The sequence below is a fragment of the Eleutherodactylus coqui genome, chromosome 2, assembly GCF_035609145.1.
Source record: "Eleutherodactylus coqui strain aEleCoq1 chromosome 2, aEleCoq1.hap1, whole genome shotgun sequence".
NCBI classification, from domain to species: domain Eukaryota; kingdom Metazoa; phylum Chordata; class Amphibia; order Anura; family Eleutherodactylidae; genus Eleutherodactylus; species Eleutherodactylus coqui.
The window spans coordinates 240,040,673-240,053,338 of NC_089838.1; the positions used below are offsets into that span (position 1 = coordinate 240,040,673).

The following is a 12,666-nucleotide window of genomic DNA, read 5'->3' on the forward strand; positions in this document are numbered from 1 at the left end:
ACACAGAAGGAAAAGGGGAAGGGGAGGAGCAGGAAGGGGAACAACCACATTGTACACATTCATAATAATGACTATAATGTTATAAATGGTTTCCCATCCTCCTTTTTAGTGGCATGCCATTGCAATTATTAATGTGATATATGTAAATTTAAATATATCCAACGTTACGCCCCGCCTTCTGGTGTAACATCGAAGTGCTTCCCTTTCCCCGTCGGATTTCCGGTCATGTGACCGAGTGACGCCGTGATACCTGGAGGTAACGTTGGATATATTTAAATTTACATATATCACATTAATAATTGCAATGGCATGCCACTAAAAAGGAGGATGGGAAACCATTTATAACATTATAGTCATTATTATGAATGTGTACAATGTGGTTGTTCCCCTTCCTGCTCCTCCCCTTCCCCTTTTCCTTCTGTGTATGTTTTGCTATAAATAGAGACCATTTACCAACTGTTCCCTATGCTTGATAAAGGCTTGACAGAAGCCGAAACGCGTTGCAACGCCCATTCATCTGTTCTTTTATATAATAAATCGTTTTATGAGGATCACTCCTGCATCGTTGAAACCTTTTTGCTTCCTGGGATATTGGGGGTGCCTGGAGTCCAGGCACCCCTCAACAAGTAAGATTTCCACATTCTGCCACTGTTTGATGGAGCGCATGAAGTGAGTTTTTTCTCTTCCCTAATGCACATTTCTCTCCTCCTTGACACGGTTGTTTTGGAGTCGCTCGCTGCAGCTCTCCCCTAGGGGATGTTCTAGGACCGTCAACATACACTGCCTTTATTTGGTCTCCATAAAAAAGCCTTAGTGGACCAACGAACTGACCGGTCTCTTAACCATAGGACCGGCTCAGTTGCGGTGAGTCCCTTTCTATATTACCTTGTTTTCATTTTCTTGCACACCATTGGAGCGCCGCTTCTGACCTTATTATTTACCTCTGCTACTGAAATGTTATAGGGGTGTTCCTATACTGCTGCTACATAAATGTTACTGGGGTCTGTCTATGCTGTTACTACATAAATGTTACTGGGGTCTGCCTATACTTCTGCTACAGAAATGTTACAGGTGTCTGCCTATACTGCTGCTACATAAATGTTACAGGGGTCTGCCTATACTGCTTCTACACAAATGTTACTGGGGTCTGCCTATACTGCTGCTACAGAATTTAACAGGGGTCTGCCAATACTGCTGCTACATAAATGTTACTAGGGGGGTCTGCGTATACTTCTGCGACTAAAATGATACTGGGGTCTGCCTATACTTCTGCCACGTAAATGTTACAGGGGTCTGCCTATACTTCTGCTACAGAAATGTTACAGGGGTCTGCCTATACTTCTGCTAATGAAATGTTACTGGGGTCTGTCTATACTGTTACTACAGAAATGTTACTGGGGTCTCCCTACACTTCTGCAACATAACTGTTACTGGGGTCAGCTTATACCTTTGCTACAGGAATATTACAGGGGTCTGTGTATACTATGTGTGCACTAAGTCTTCCCATTGGGGTATTCTACCTATCTGGCCCCCAAAAAAACCCAGACTGACTAGGGCATGGATTGTGGGCCGAGGCCAACATGTATTTTCTCTCACGTTACCAGAGCTATCCGGGGCACTGCAATAGGATTTCTTTATGTACCGTCTGTGGGTTCCTGGGACCCACCCATGCTGTGGGTGCACACAGACTCCCCATGACGCTGTTGTACCGGCCTGGCACAAAAAAAAAAAAACAGACTGACTAGGGCATGGATTCTGGGCCGATGCCAACATGTATTTTCTCTCACGTTACCAGAGCTATCCGGGGCACTACAATGGGATTTCTTTATGTACCGTCTGTGGGTTCCTGGGACCCACCCATGCTGTGGGTGCACACAGACTTCCCATGGCGCTGTTGTACCTGCCTGGCACAAAAAAAAAAAACCCAGACTGACTAGCGCATGGATTCTGGGCCGAGGCCAACATGTATTTTCTCTCGTGTTACCACCGCTATCCGGGGCACTGCCATGGGTTTACTTTATGTACCTTCTTTGGGTTCCTGGGACCCACCCGTGCTGTGGGTGCATACAGACTTCCCATAGCGGTGTTGTACCTGCCTGACACTTTAAAAAAAATCCAGTCTGACTAGGGCATGGATTGTGGGCCGAAACCAACATGTATTTTCTCTCACGTTACCACAGCTATCCGGGGCACTGCATTGGGACAAACAAGAGGAGCAATACAGCGCTAATGAGACGTTCAAAGCTACGCTAGCATTGGAGTCCACTCTATGCCCGCGATTGCTGAGGGTTTGTCCAGAGGCCTATGTCCTCGGCGCAGCAAAAGTCTGCCATGTTTGGGCACTCTGATTTTCTTTATATGTACTGTCTTTAAGTTCCTTGTACCCACCCATGCTGTGGGTGCACACAGACTTCCCATAGAGATGTTTTACCTGTCTGTTCCCAAAACACTGACAGACTTGGGTAGGGTGCAGAGTGCAGATGGTTTACCCCTTGCATTGTCGATGAGGTATCCGACACCCAAACAGAATGAGTAGTGTGTGGACACATGGATTCCCCATTGCTATGTCACTCGCAGCACCTTGGGCCACACAAGGTGTTTGCTGGGACAGAGGCTGACCCAGGGCCCGCTCACATACTTCCCACACAGAGTATTGCTGCATTGTGGAGATGTGTAGAAGTGCTGGGCTGGCAGCTGAGTCTCCTTTATGCCCACATTTGCAGCTCCTGACGGAGGTGGCACAGGATTGGAATGAAGATCGAACGTCGATTTCTCATCGATTCTCAACAGCATTGTGGGCTATCGCCCCCCCCCCCCCTTTTAAAGAGGGTCGCTACCTGGCCCTGCCAACCCTCTGCAGTGTGTGCCTCCGGTTCCTCCTCATCGCAGACGCACTTATAAATAGACATGAGGGTGGTGTGGCTATGAAGCCAGCGTATGGCATGAGGTCAGCTAAGGGCTGCGCAGGGACACTTTTGTGTGCGCTGCGGACGCAGGGTCATGCAGTGGGTTGGGCAGCATGTAACCCAGTAGAAGAGGCAGCGGTGTGTCCCGCAGGCAGTGATTCTGCTTGGTTGGAGGTAGTGCGGTGCTTAGCTAAGGTGTGCCTTGCTAATGAGGGTTTGTCCGAAGTAAAAATTGTTAGGGTGGGAGGGGGGGGGGGGCACACTCTTGCGGCTATTGTGGCTTAATAGTGAGACCTGGGAGCCTGAGATGCAGCCCTGCATGTTGCCACTGGCCTGCCCTCTCCGTTTCTGTGACGTTTCCATTACTTTCTTAGGTTTTCCAGATTTTTACAAGTGAAAACCTAAGCGGAACATCGGTCATATACAAAAATGCTCGAGTCGTCCATTGACTTCAATGGGGTTTGTTACTCAAAACGAACTCTCGAGCATCGCGGAAAGTTCGACTCCAGCAACGAGCAACCAAGCATTTTGGTGCTCGCTCATCTCTACACGGCAAGTAAAAGCATGCAGATGTGATTTTTTTTTCATCGCATGCGGATCACACACGAGGGAAGAAATTACAGCATACTCCTCCTGCAGCTGTTCCTGTGGAGGTGCTGTGTATCAACGGGAAAGCAGGAGATTCAAAATAGAGAATAAGACATGGCGCATGCGTCGTGCTGAAGAAAAAACATCTGTCCGGGACGGAGGGGGACCCGCACTGGATTCGGAGAGGTAAAAAGCTGCTTTCCTCCTGTCTTGTCTGCGGGCACTCACGGATTCCACTGCGGGATTCAGCAGTGGAATCCATTCGTGCAAGTGGACGTAAGGCCTATCTTATAGCTCCTATCTATCTATCTATCTATCTCTCTATCTCTGTATATCATATCTATCTCTTGTCTATCTCTTTATCTATCTATCTCCTATGTATCTATCTCTGTATCTCATATCTCATATCTATCTCTTGTCTATCTCTTACCTATATACCTCTCTATCTCATATCTACCTCATATCTCCGATCTCTTATCTATCTCCTATCTATCTATCTATCTATCTATCTGTCTATATCTATCTATCTATATCTATCTATCTATCTATCTATCTCATCCATCTATCTATCTCATCCATCTATCTATCTATCTCCTATCTATCTATCTATCTATCTATCTATCTATCTATCTATCTATCTATCTATCTATCTCATGTATCCATCTATTTATCTCAAATCTATCTATCCCAAATCTATCTATCATTCATCCATATATCTATCTGATATCTATATTATCTATCTATGTTTCTATCTATCTCTGTATCCATATCTATCTATCTATCTATCTATCTATCTCACATCTATCTATCTATCTATCTATCTATCTATCTATCTATCTATCTATCTATCTATCTATCTATCTACCTCTTATCTATCTCCTAGCTATCTATTTATCTATCTATGCCATATCTCTCTCATCTATCTCCTATATATCTATATCTATATCTCATATCTATCTATCTCCTATCTATCTCTTATCTATCTATCTATCTTTCTCTTATCTATCTCCTATCTATCTTTCTCATACCTATCTATTTCATCTATCTCCTATCTATTTATCTATCTCTTATCTATCTCCTATCTATCTATCTCTCTATCTATCTATCTCATATCTCCTATCTCATATCTCCTATCTATCTCCTATCTCTTTATCTCATATCTTTCTTTCTATCTATCTATCTATCTATCTATCACTCCTCATATCTATCTCAAATCTCTCTCATATCTATCTTATATCTCACATCTATCTATCTATCTATCTATCTATCTATCTATCTATCTCATATCTATCTATCTATCTATCTTACATCTATCTATGTATCTATCTCTCTATATCCTATCTATGTATCTATTCATCTCTCTATCTCATAGCTGTCTATCTCACATCTATCTATCTCTCTATCTCATATCTCCTATCTATCTTCTATTTATCTATCTATCTATCTATCTATCTATCTATCTATCTCTCCTCGTATCTATCTCAAATCTCTCTCATATCTATCTTATATCTAATATCTATATGTCTATCTATCTATCTATTTATCTATCTATCTCCTATCTATCTCATATCTCTCTTATTTATCTTATATCTAATATCTCTATCTCTATCTTCGGATGTTCAAACAACATAAATAAAAAAGCTTCCGGTCAGGTGGGGGCATCAAACTGTATCTTTGCTCTTGGTGCAAGTAGACCTACTGTAGCTCCATCTCTGCTTAAACTAGATCTATAATGATACAAAAAGAAGAGTATAATATGTTTACTGCATGTTATTACTTCATATCTGCCTATGCGTTTCCGCAGGCACCATCATGTGATGTGTCATCTCTGTAGATGTAACATTCATTTTCAAAAAATAAGAATTGAGGACTGAGTAAACTTTGTAGGGTAAGTTTATAGGAACATTTATACATTTTGTGCTCATATAAACTAACTGACCTAAAGGGAAGTTTGGAAGCAAACAGGACCTACTGGGGCTGCTAATTTTGTATAATTGATCAATCTTTAAGTAACCCTTTAGTGACCACCCATACATGTTTTCACGTCCTGGGTGTCTAGGCTTTATTCTACAGGACCGTAAAACCACACCAGCCCTGTAGAATAAAACCCCAGGATCAGGGAGTGTGACAGCTTCCTAATGACGGCTACTGGAGGTAACCGAGAGCATGGAACTGTCAAGGTGGGACCGCCCCCAGTCACGTGTTTGCCGTTATCCAGTGGACAGCAGCAATCACATAAAAGTTTTTTAAAAATTAAAAAAGTAAAAGGTTTATCTCGCCTCACGGACCCGATCCATGAGGGAAGATGATACGATCTGGTGATTATTCAGATCGCTACCTAGAATGCCTACATAATTTACAACAAGTCCCAGGGAACACTCACTTTCCTACAATTCCAGGAGCAGCTTGTTGAGCACCTTCTGTTTGAGACCACCACACCTCAGCAAGTTTACAAGTTTTAAAAGGTGCGAAGGTTCACTGAGCGCCACTTTTTACACCCCATTCCTGCCACTGAGGTCAGGAAATATCCCCCCAAAAAGTGTCAGGTATGCAACAAGCATGGGAAGAGGAGGGATACCTGTAACATGTGCCCATCCCAACCAATACTCTGTAATTACCCCTGTTTTGAGACATAGCACACACATTAGAGATTTCCAAGGGAGGGGGATACTTTTTAGGGAGTTAATTTATTCAGTTGTGCCCTGAAAGCTAATGGATGTTCCCTCCATTATAGGCCTTGCCATGTATCCTATAAGTAGAGCTATGGAGCTACAATGAGGGTATTGCTGAACACAGAGGGAAATAGTGCTATAAAATTTGGGGTGCGTCTGCTCAGTTTTTCCCGCTTAAAAAACAAAGAAAACTTGTCATGAAAGTGAAATATTTGTGAAAAAAATTACATTTTGTTTATTTTTCACTTGCTTTATAATAATTTATTGCAAAAAACTGTTGGGTCAGAATGTCCAGTGCAAACCTAGATAATTGGGCTAAGGGGTCTAGATTTCAAAATGGGGTGACTTGTGGGGGGCGTTCTTTCGTTTTGGAAGCTTGATGGCTCTACAAGTGAACAGTGGAGCCTGGAATTTATTCAGTTGTGCCCTGAAAGCCAAAGGGTGTTCCCTGCATTACAGGCCTAGCCATGTGTCCTGTAAGTAGATTGGGGCTACAATGGGTAGATTTCTGAACACAGGACAACCAGTGTATCTATTTTGGGGTGCAAGTCTTCATTCATATGTGTGCTGTACAAAAAAAACCCTGTTTTTAAAATTACATAATTGCCAAAAAAATATAAATTGTATTTTTTTCCTTCTGCTTTGCTTCAGTGTTTCTCAACTCCAGTCCTCGGGACCCCCAACTGGTCAAGTTAGCAGGATTTCCTCAGTATTGCACAGGTGATGTAACTAGTGTTTAATAAAAATACACATCCTATCGGCCTATTTTTACCACCTAAATGAATTACAACATGTGGCGAAAAAACAATGTCAGAATTACTTGGGAATCTGAAACCTTTACGGAGGTATTCTATGTTAAAGTGACACGTCAGATTTGTTATGGCGGTTCTGGTATTGCCGCCTTGCTGATAGTCCAGTGCTGGTTTTGGAGATGTCTCTACATCTTTTGGCTCAGTGGATGTACTATTTGGTGTTTGGGGATGATTACTTGGGCTATTTAACCTGCCTGGAGACTGAGCTGAACTGCAGTTGATTCTCAGTCTCTCCCTGACTGAGCTAGCAGTCAGAAGGTTCCTGCTGGATCATTCAGTTACTTGCTGCAGCTTAAAGCTAAGTACTGCATTTGTTTACATTGTTATTTTGTTTTTGTTTAGTTTCCCCATGTAGGGTCAACTAGGGGCCAAGGTACGGCTCCTAGTTGACGAGTTGCATTTTAGGCAGGACCCTTCCCAATGTCTTCTGAAGCTTACCCTACTATTCCGGGTCTCTCTATCTTAGACCTGGGATTCTGAATAGGGGCATTCCTCATATAAACTCCTATTGCTTGAATATATGTTTTAAGATACAGTAAGCCCTCTATGTACCTAGAAGGCAATTAACTTTGTATTCTCTTATCTTAATAAGAGGACATTCACAAGGGTGGTGGGATTAGTTTTATTTTATATTCACACATGTGAAGCTCAGATATAGTTTTTTAACTTATATTTATTAAAAGTTACGTCTTAGAGAATCAATTTAGCAAAAATGGATTAACAACTACATAAACTGCATCATAATGTATGCAATGCATTTAGAAAGTCATCAGACCCTTTGACCTTTTTTACATTTTATGTTATGGCCTTTTGCAAATTTACAAAAAAATATTCAAGTTTTCCCCATCATTCTGCACTCAATACCCCATAATCACAAAGTGAAAACAGATGAAAAACTAACATTTTGCATTTACATAATTATTCAGGCCCTGCACTCAGTACTTTGTCATTTTAGGGTATTGAGTGCAGAATAATGGGGCAAAACATTTTTTATTATTTGCCCGAGGCCACAACATAAGAAAATGTAAACAAAAATGTGAAAGGGTCTGAAGACTTTTTGAATGCATTGTAGATCTGGTTTGCTTATTCAAATAGCTGTTTTTGTCTTTTTTATAGGAGGCTGATGAGTTTTTACATATTGGGAACTGGAAGATTATGATTCTACACAATACAGGCATTGGAATGAACTTGTCCAAATACACAACAGTTGAAGAATTCATTCTTCTTGGGCTGACCAGCCAGAAGAATATTCAGATAGTGCTATTTCTTGTATTTTTATCTTGTTACATTGTATCACTAACTGGTAACATAATCATTATTATTCTCAGTAGAATAAGCTCCCGGCTTCACACCCCTATGTATTTCTTCTTGAGCAATCTGTCATTTTTGGACATCTGGTACACATCAAGTATTGTCCCAAATATGCTCATTAACTTTTTGTCAATGAGAAAAAGCATATCTTTTAATGGTTGTGTCACTCAGATGTTCATCCATCTCTTCCTAGGAGGGGCAGAGTGCTACATCTTGTTATCAATGGCCTACGACCGGTATGTGGCTATATGTAGTCCATTACACTACACTACTATTATGAATACCATCTTGTGCATTATGATGGCAACTGGTTCCTGGATTGTAGGCTTAATAAACACTACTGTACATACAGTCCTTGCATTGCAGTTGCCGTTTTGTGGTCCAAATGTAATAAATCACTTTTTCTGTGAGATCCCATCAGTCCTGGAGCTGGCCTGTGCAGATATATCTCTTAATAAGATTGTTATTTTCTTCTTTGCTATATTTATGGTGATGGGTCCATTCTTCCTCATCCTCATTACATATGGCTATATAATTTCCAGCATACTGAAGATCAGCACATCTGTGGGACGGAGGAAGGCCTTCTCCACCTGTGCTTCACACATTATAGTTGTATCCCTCTTTTATGGTGCTGTTGTTTTCATGTATATGAGACCTGGATCGGCCCATGTAAAGAGCCAAGACAAAATGGCTACTTTGTTCTACAGTGTTATAATCCCAATGCTGAATCCTTTGATATACACTTTAAGGAACAAGGATGTTATAGGAGCATTTGTGGACATCAGAAGGAAAACATTTGTATCTGAAAATTGATATAAACATTGATTCTACAAACAATGTGTCTTGTCTTGAAGACTTTCCTAATAGTTTCACAAGATACATTGTTTAGGACAAGAAAAGACCTTGCTAGTGTCAGGGAAGGTCCGCTGTTGTTGGCTTGCTCCTTCTTTTCAATGCATACTGTACATCATTACATTTTATACTGGATGCCTTTGCATAGAAAAGTGTAGTCCACTATGCATTTTTGCATGGAAAAAACAAAAACACCAGCATATAAACTCGTTTAACCTTAAAGGGGTTGTCTCGCGGCAGCAAGTGGGGTTATACACTTCTGTATGGCCATATTAATGCACTTTGTAATATACATCGTGCATTAAATATGAGCCATACAGAAGTTATTCACTTACCTGCTCCGTTGCTAGCGTCCCCGTCGCCATGGTTCCGTCTAATTTCGGTGTCTTCTTGCCTTTTTAGACGCGCTTGCGCAGATCCGTCTTCTCCCTTCTTCTCCCTTCGGCTCCGCTCGGCAGCATCGGCATTTTGGCTCCGCCCCCTTGTACGCATCATCGCGTAGCTCCGCCCCATGATGTGTGCCGCTTCCAGCCTCCTGATTGGCTGGAATCGGCACGTGACGGGGGCGGAGCTACGCGATGATGCGTACAAGGGGGCGGAGCCAAAATGCCGATGCTGCCGAGCGGAGCCGAAGGGAGAAGAAGGGAGAAGACGGATCTGCGCAAGCGCGTCTAAAAAGGCAAGAAGACACCGAAATTAGACGGAACCATGGCGACGGGGACGCTAGCAACGGAGCAGGTAAGTGAATAACTTCTGTATGGCTCATATTTAATGCACGATGTATATTACAAAGTGCATTAATATGGCCATACAGAAGTGTATAACCCCACTTGCTGCCGCGAGACAACCCCTTTAATGTGGGTGAAGGGGAGTCAATGGCTATGTTCATTGCATATGTCTGAAGTTACTCGGTGCATACTGTATGATAAGCAAGCATGTTCTTAAACCACAATTCTGGCAACCAAATAGGCCACCACTTCAGATAGGCTGGAAGATAGATTTGCAACACAATTCTTAGCTTAGACTACTTTTGGCCAATCACCATCATTTCTAGTTTACACTGGATCATGCCAATACAATCAGAAAATAACCATGTGTACTGGGCAGTAGTTAAAACCTTGCTTCTTAAAGCGATACTGTACTTTTTGTAAAGTAAAAATAAATATTAGAAGACCAGATATAAAAGCTAAAATTGCTGATATGCCTTTCCAATACATATGCAGAGTTTTTCCATCTTTAAACTGACATATGTAGGGCTTAGTCACACGGGCGCATTACTGCAGGAAGAAGACAGCCGCACTTTAGGACGGACATCTCTCTGCAGCGACGGAAGAAAGAACATGTGACCGGCTTCATTGCCGGTCATGTGTTCTTTCTTTGGCGCTGCAGGGAGTCGTCCATCCTGAAACGCGGCCGTCTTCTTCCTGCAGTAAGAGCTCAGTCACATGGGTGCACCGATGCGCCCATGTGACTAAGCCCATAGGCAGCATAGGTGTCTAAACAAAGCTTGCACTAAAAATTTGCACTCTTATTCCAATTAGCAATCACAGAAATGGCCACATACTTACTGACTAAGGAGGGCAGAGAACTGCATCTCCTCAACATGCAGGTAGCAGACTAACAAATGAGGGAGCTAATTACACCTGTGAGGGACACCGATGAGACAGCCACTCACACAGCTTCTTAATATAGAGGGGGGTAGCTGCTTGGTGTATACTCCAACACAGAGTGGATATAAAGGGGCAGACCTTCTAATTCATGTAGTGCACCATGCCACTTTCTATCCACTCTGTGTGGGAGTATACACCAAGCAGCTACCCCCCTCTATATCAAGAGGGAGTGTGAGTGGCTGTCTCATCGGTGTCCCTCACAGATGTAATTAGCTCCCTCATTTGGTAGCTTGCTACATGCATGTTGAGGGGATGCAGTTCTCTGCCCTCCTTAGTCAGTAAGTATATGGCCATTTTCTGTGATTGCTTTTATGCTTTATATTTCCCCTTCTGTGACGTACTTATTCCTATTAGTGATAAGTAATAATTGGTTTGGTTTGGTATCGGCCCGATTTCACAAAAATTGTTGGGAATCGGGGAGGATTATTCCAACTATCATTAAAGTCAATGGGATTAAAACTCGGATTCACTAATTTGCCATTCAGAAGGTCCTAATGCAGCTAATGACCCCCAAATCACATTGTAATATAGCCACAGATCTGGGGAACACTGTGCCTATCCCAAGAATTGGCAAAAATGGTGTACAGTGATGGTGGGGCACCGGAGTGTCACTCAAAACAAAAGAGGAACCACATACGTTTTTCTAAAAAAAAAAAATACACAGAGGAAGACAGCAGGTTCTACCAGGTAAACAGATCACCCAAGCATGAGCCTCCAAAGACAAACTGTAGAGCTAAAGAAGAATATTTTTTTTTGCTTTTTGGGGGGAATGAGGAGAAGTAAACATGCTGGAAACAGGAGAAGGAACATCACAGCACCACCATGACCAACAGCAGCACCGTTAGGGCAGTAGGTGCTCCTCGTCAAAATATAGGAGCTATATGTCACCTCCAAACCAGACACGCTGGATCTGTTACCCTGAAATACTCATGAGCTGTGAACAAACAGAAAGCAACTGCACACAAAACATTGGTAAACAATAAAGAAAACCGACACAAGGAAAACACTGTCCCTAAAGATCCTTTACCAAGGGAAGGGACCTGCCTATGCACAGATAACCCACCCTGACAAGGGTGAACCTGACCACATACCTAAGCTACCAGCAGATCCTGTGTGGCATAGGAGAAAACCACAGAAAACAAGATATAAATGATAATAATCGCAGTACTTAGCTTTGAGAAGAATCAGGCAAACAGGAGAACCTTTGAACCTATATTAACCCCTCCTCCTCTTTCTTAAAGGTGTTAGTAAGAGGTGGAGGAAGAGGATGAGGATGGGACAGACACGATGAATGTCCCGCAAGTCTTGAGAGCACCATGAAACAAGAGCCAACCCTTTTGGCTTCATGTAATACTTCCATGATATTGACTCTGTGCTATTAGGGATATATAATGCCCCTGGCCATGCTTGCTGGGCTATATGTCTGTGGTCAGATGCACCCACAATTGTATCATTCTATGGTAGGCAGTGCTTAAAGGGATTTTGTCACTAAAACAAAAATGTTCTAGCCAGTAGGCCCACCTTAAAACAAAAAAATGGCATATACTCACCTCCCTTAGGGCTTCTAGGATGCAGCTGAATGGATCCCACAGCTCTGGAGCTGGCTTCAGGGCGTACTGACTGGTGGTAGTCAGATGACTGCTGTAGCCAATCACAGGCCGCAGTGCCACCTTCCTAAACTCCTGGTATCTTGGTGCCCAAGATCTGAGCACTGATGCTAAGAGTTACGATAGTGGCAGCCAATCAGCTGCTTCCCAGTGGGCTAAGGAGATGTGAGTATAGGCTATTTTGTTTTTTAGTGCAGGACTAGTGGCTGAAAACTTTTTTGATTTAATGACAAAATCCATTTAAACAC

General features: G+C 42.4%; 1 protein-coding gene across 1 annotated transcript; it reads left to right on the top strand.

The window, feature by feature from the left end:
• Positions 1-8,160: 8,160 nt before the first annotated feature.
• LOC136610765 (olfactory receptor 2B6-like) lies at positions 8,161-9,102 on the top strand. Its single transcript, XM_066589974.1, has one exon. The coding sequence runs from the start codon at positions 8,161-8,163 to the stop codon at positions 9,100-9,102; it is 942 nt and encodes a 313-aa protein (XP_066446071.1).
• Positions 9,103-12,666: the final 3,564 nt, after the last annotated feature.

What these genes read in the sequence shown, in the direction of transcription:
- LOC136610765 (XM_066589974.1), top strand. Translation starts at nt 8,161, where the DNA reads ATGAACTTGTCCAAATACACAACAGTTGAAGAATTCATTCTTCTTGGG.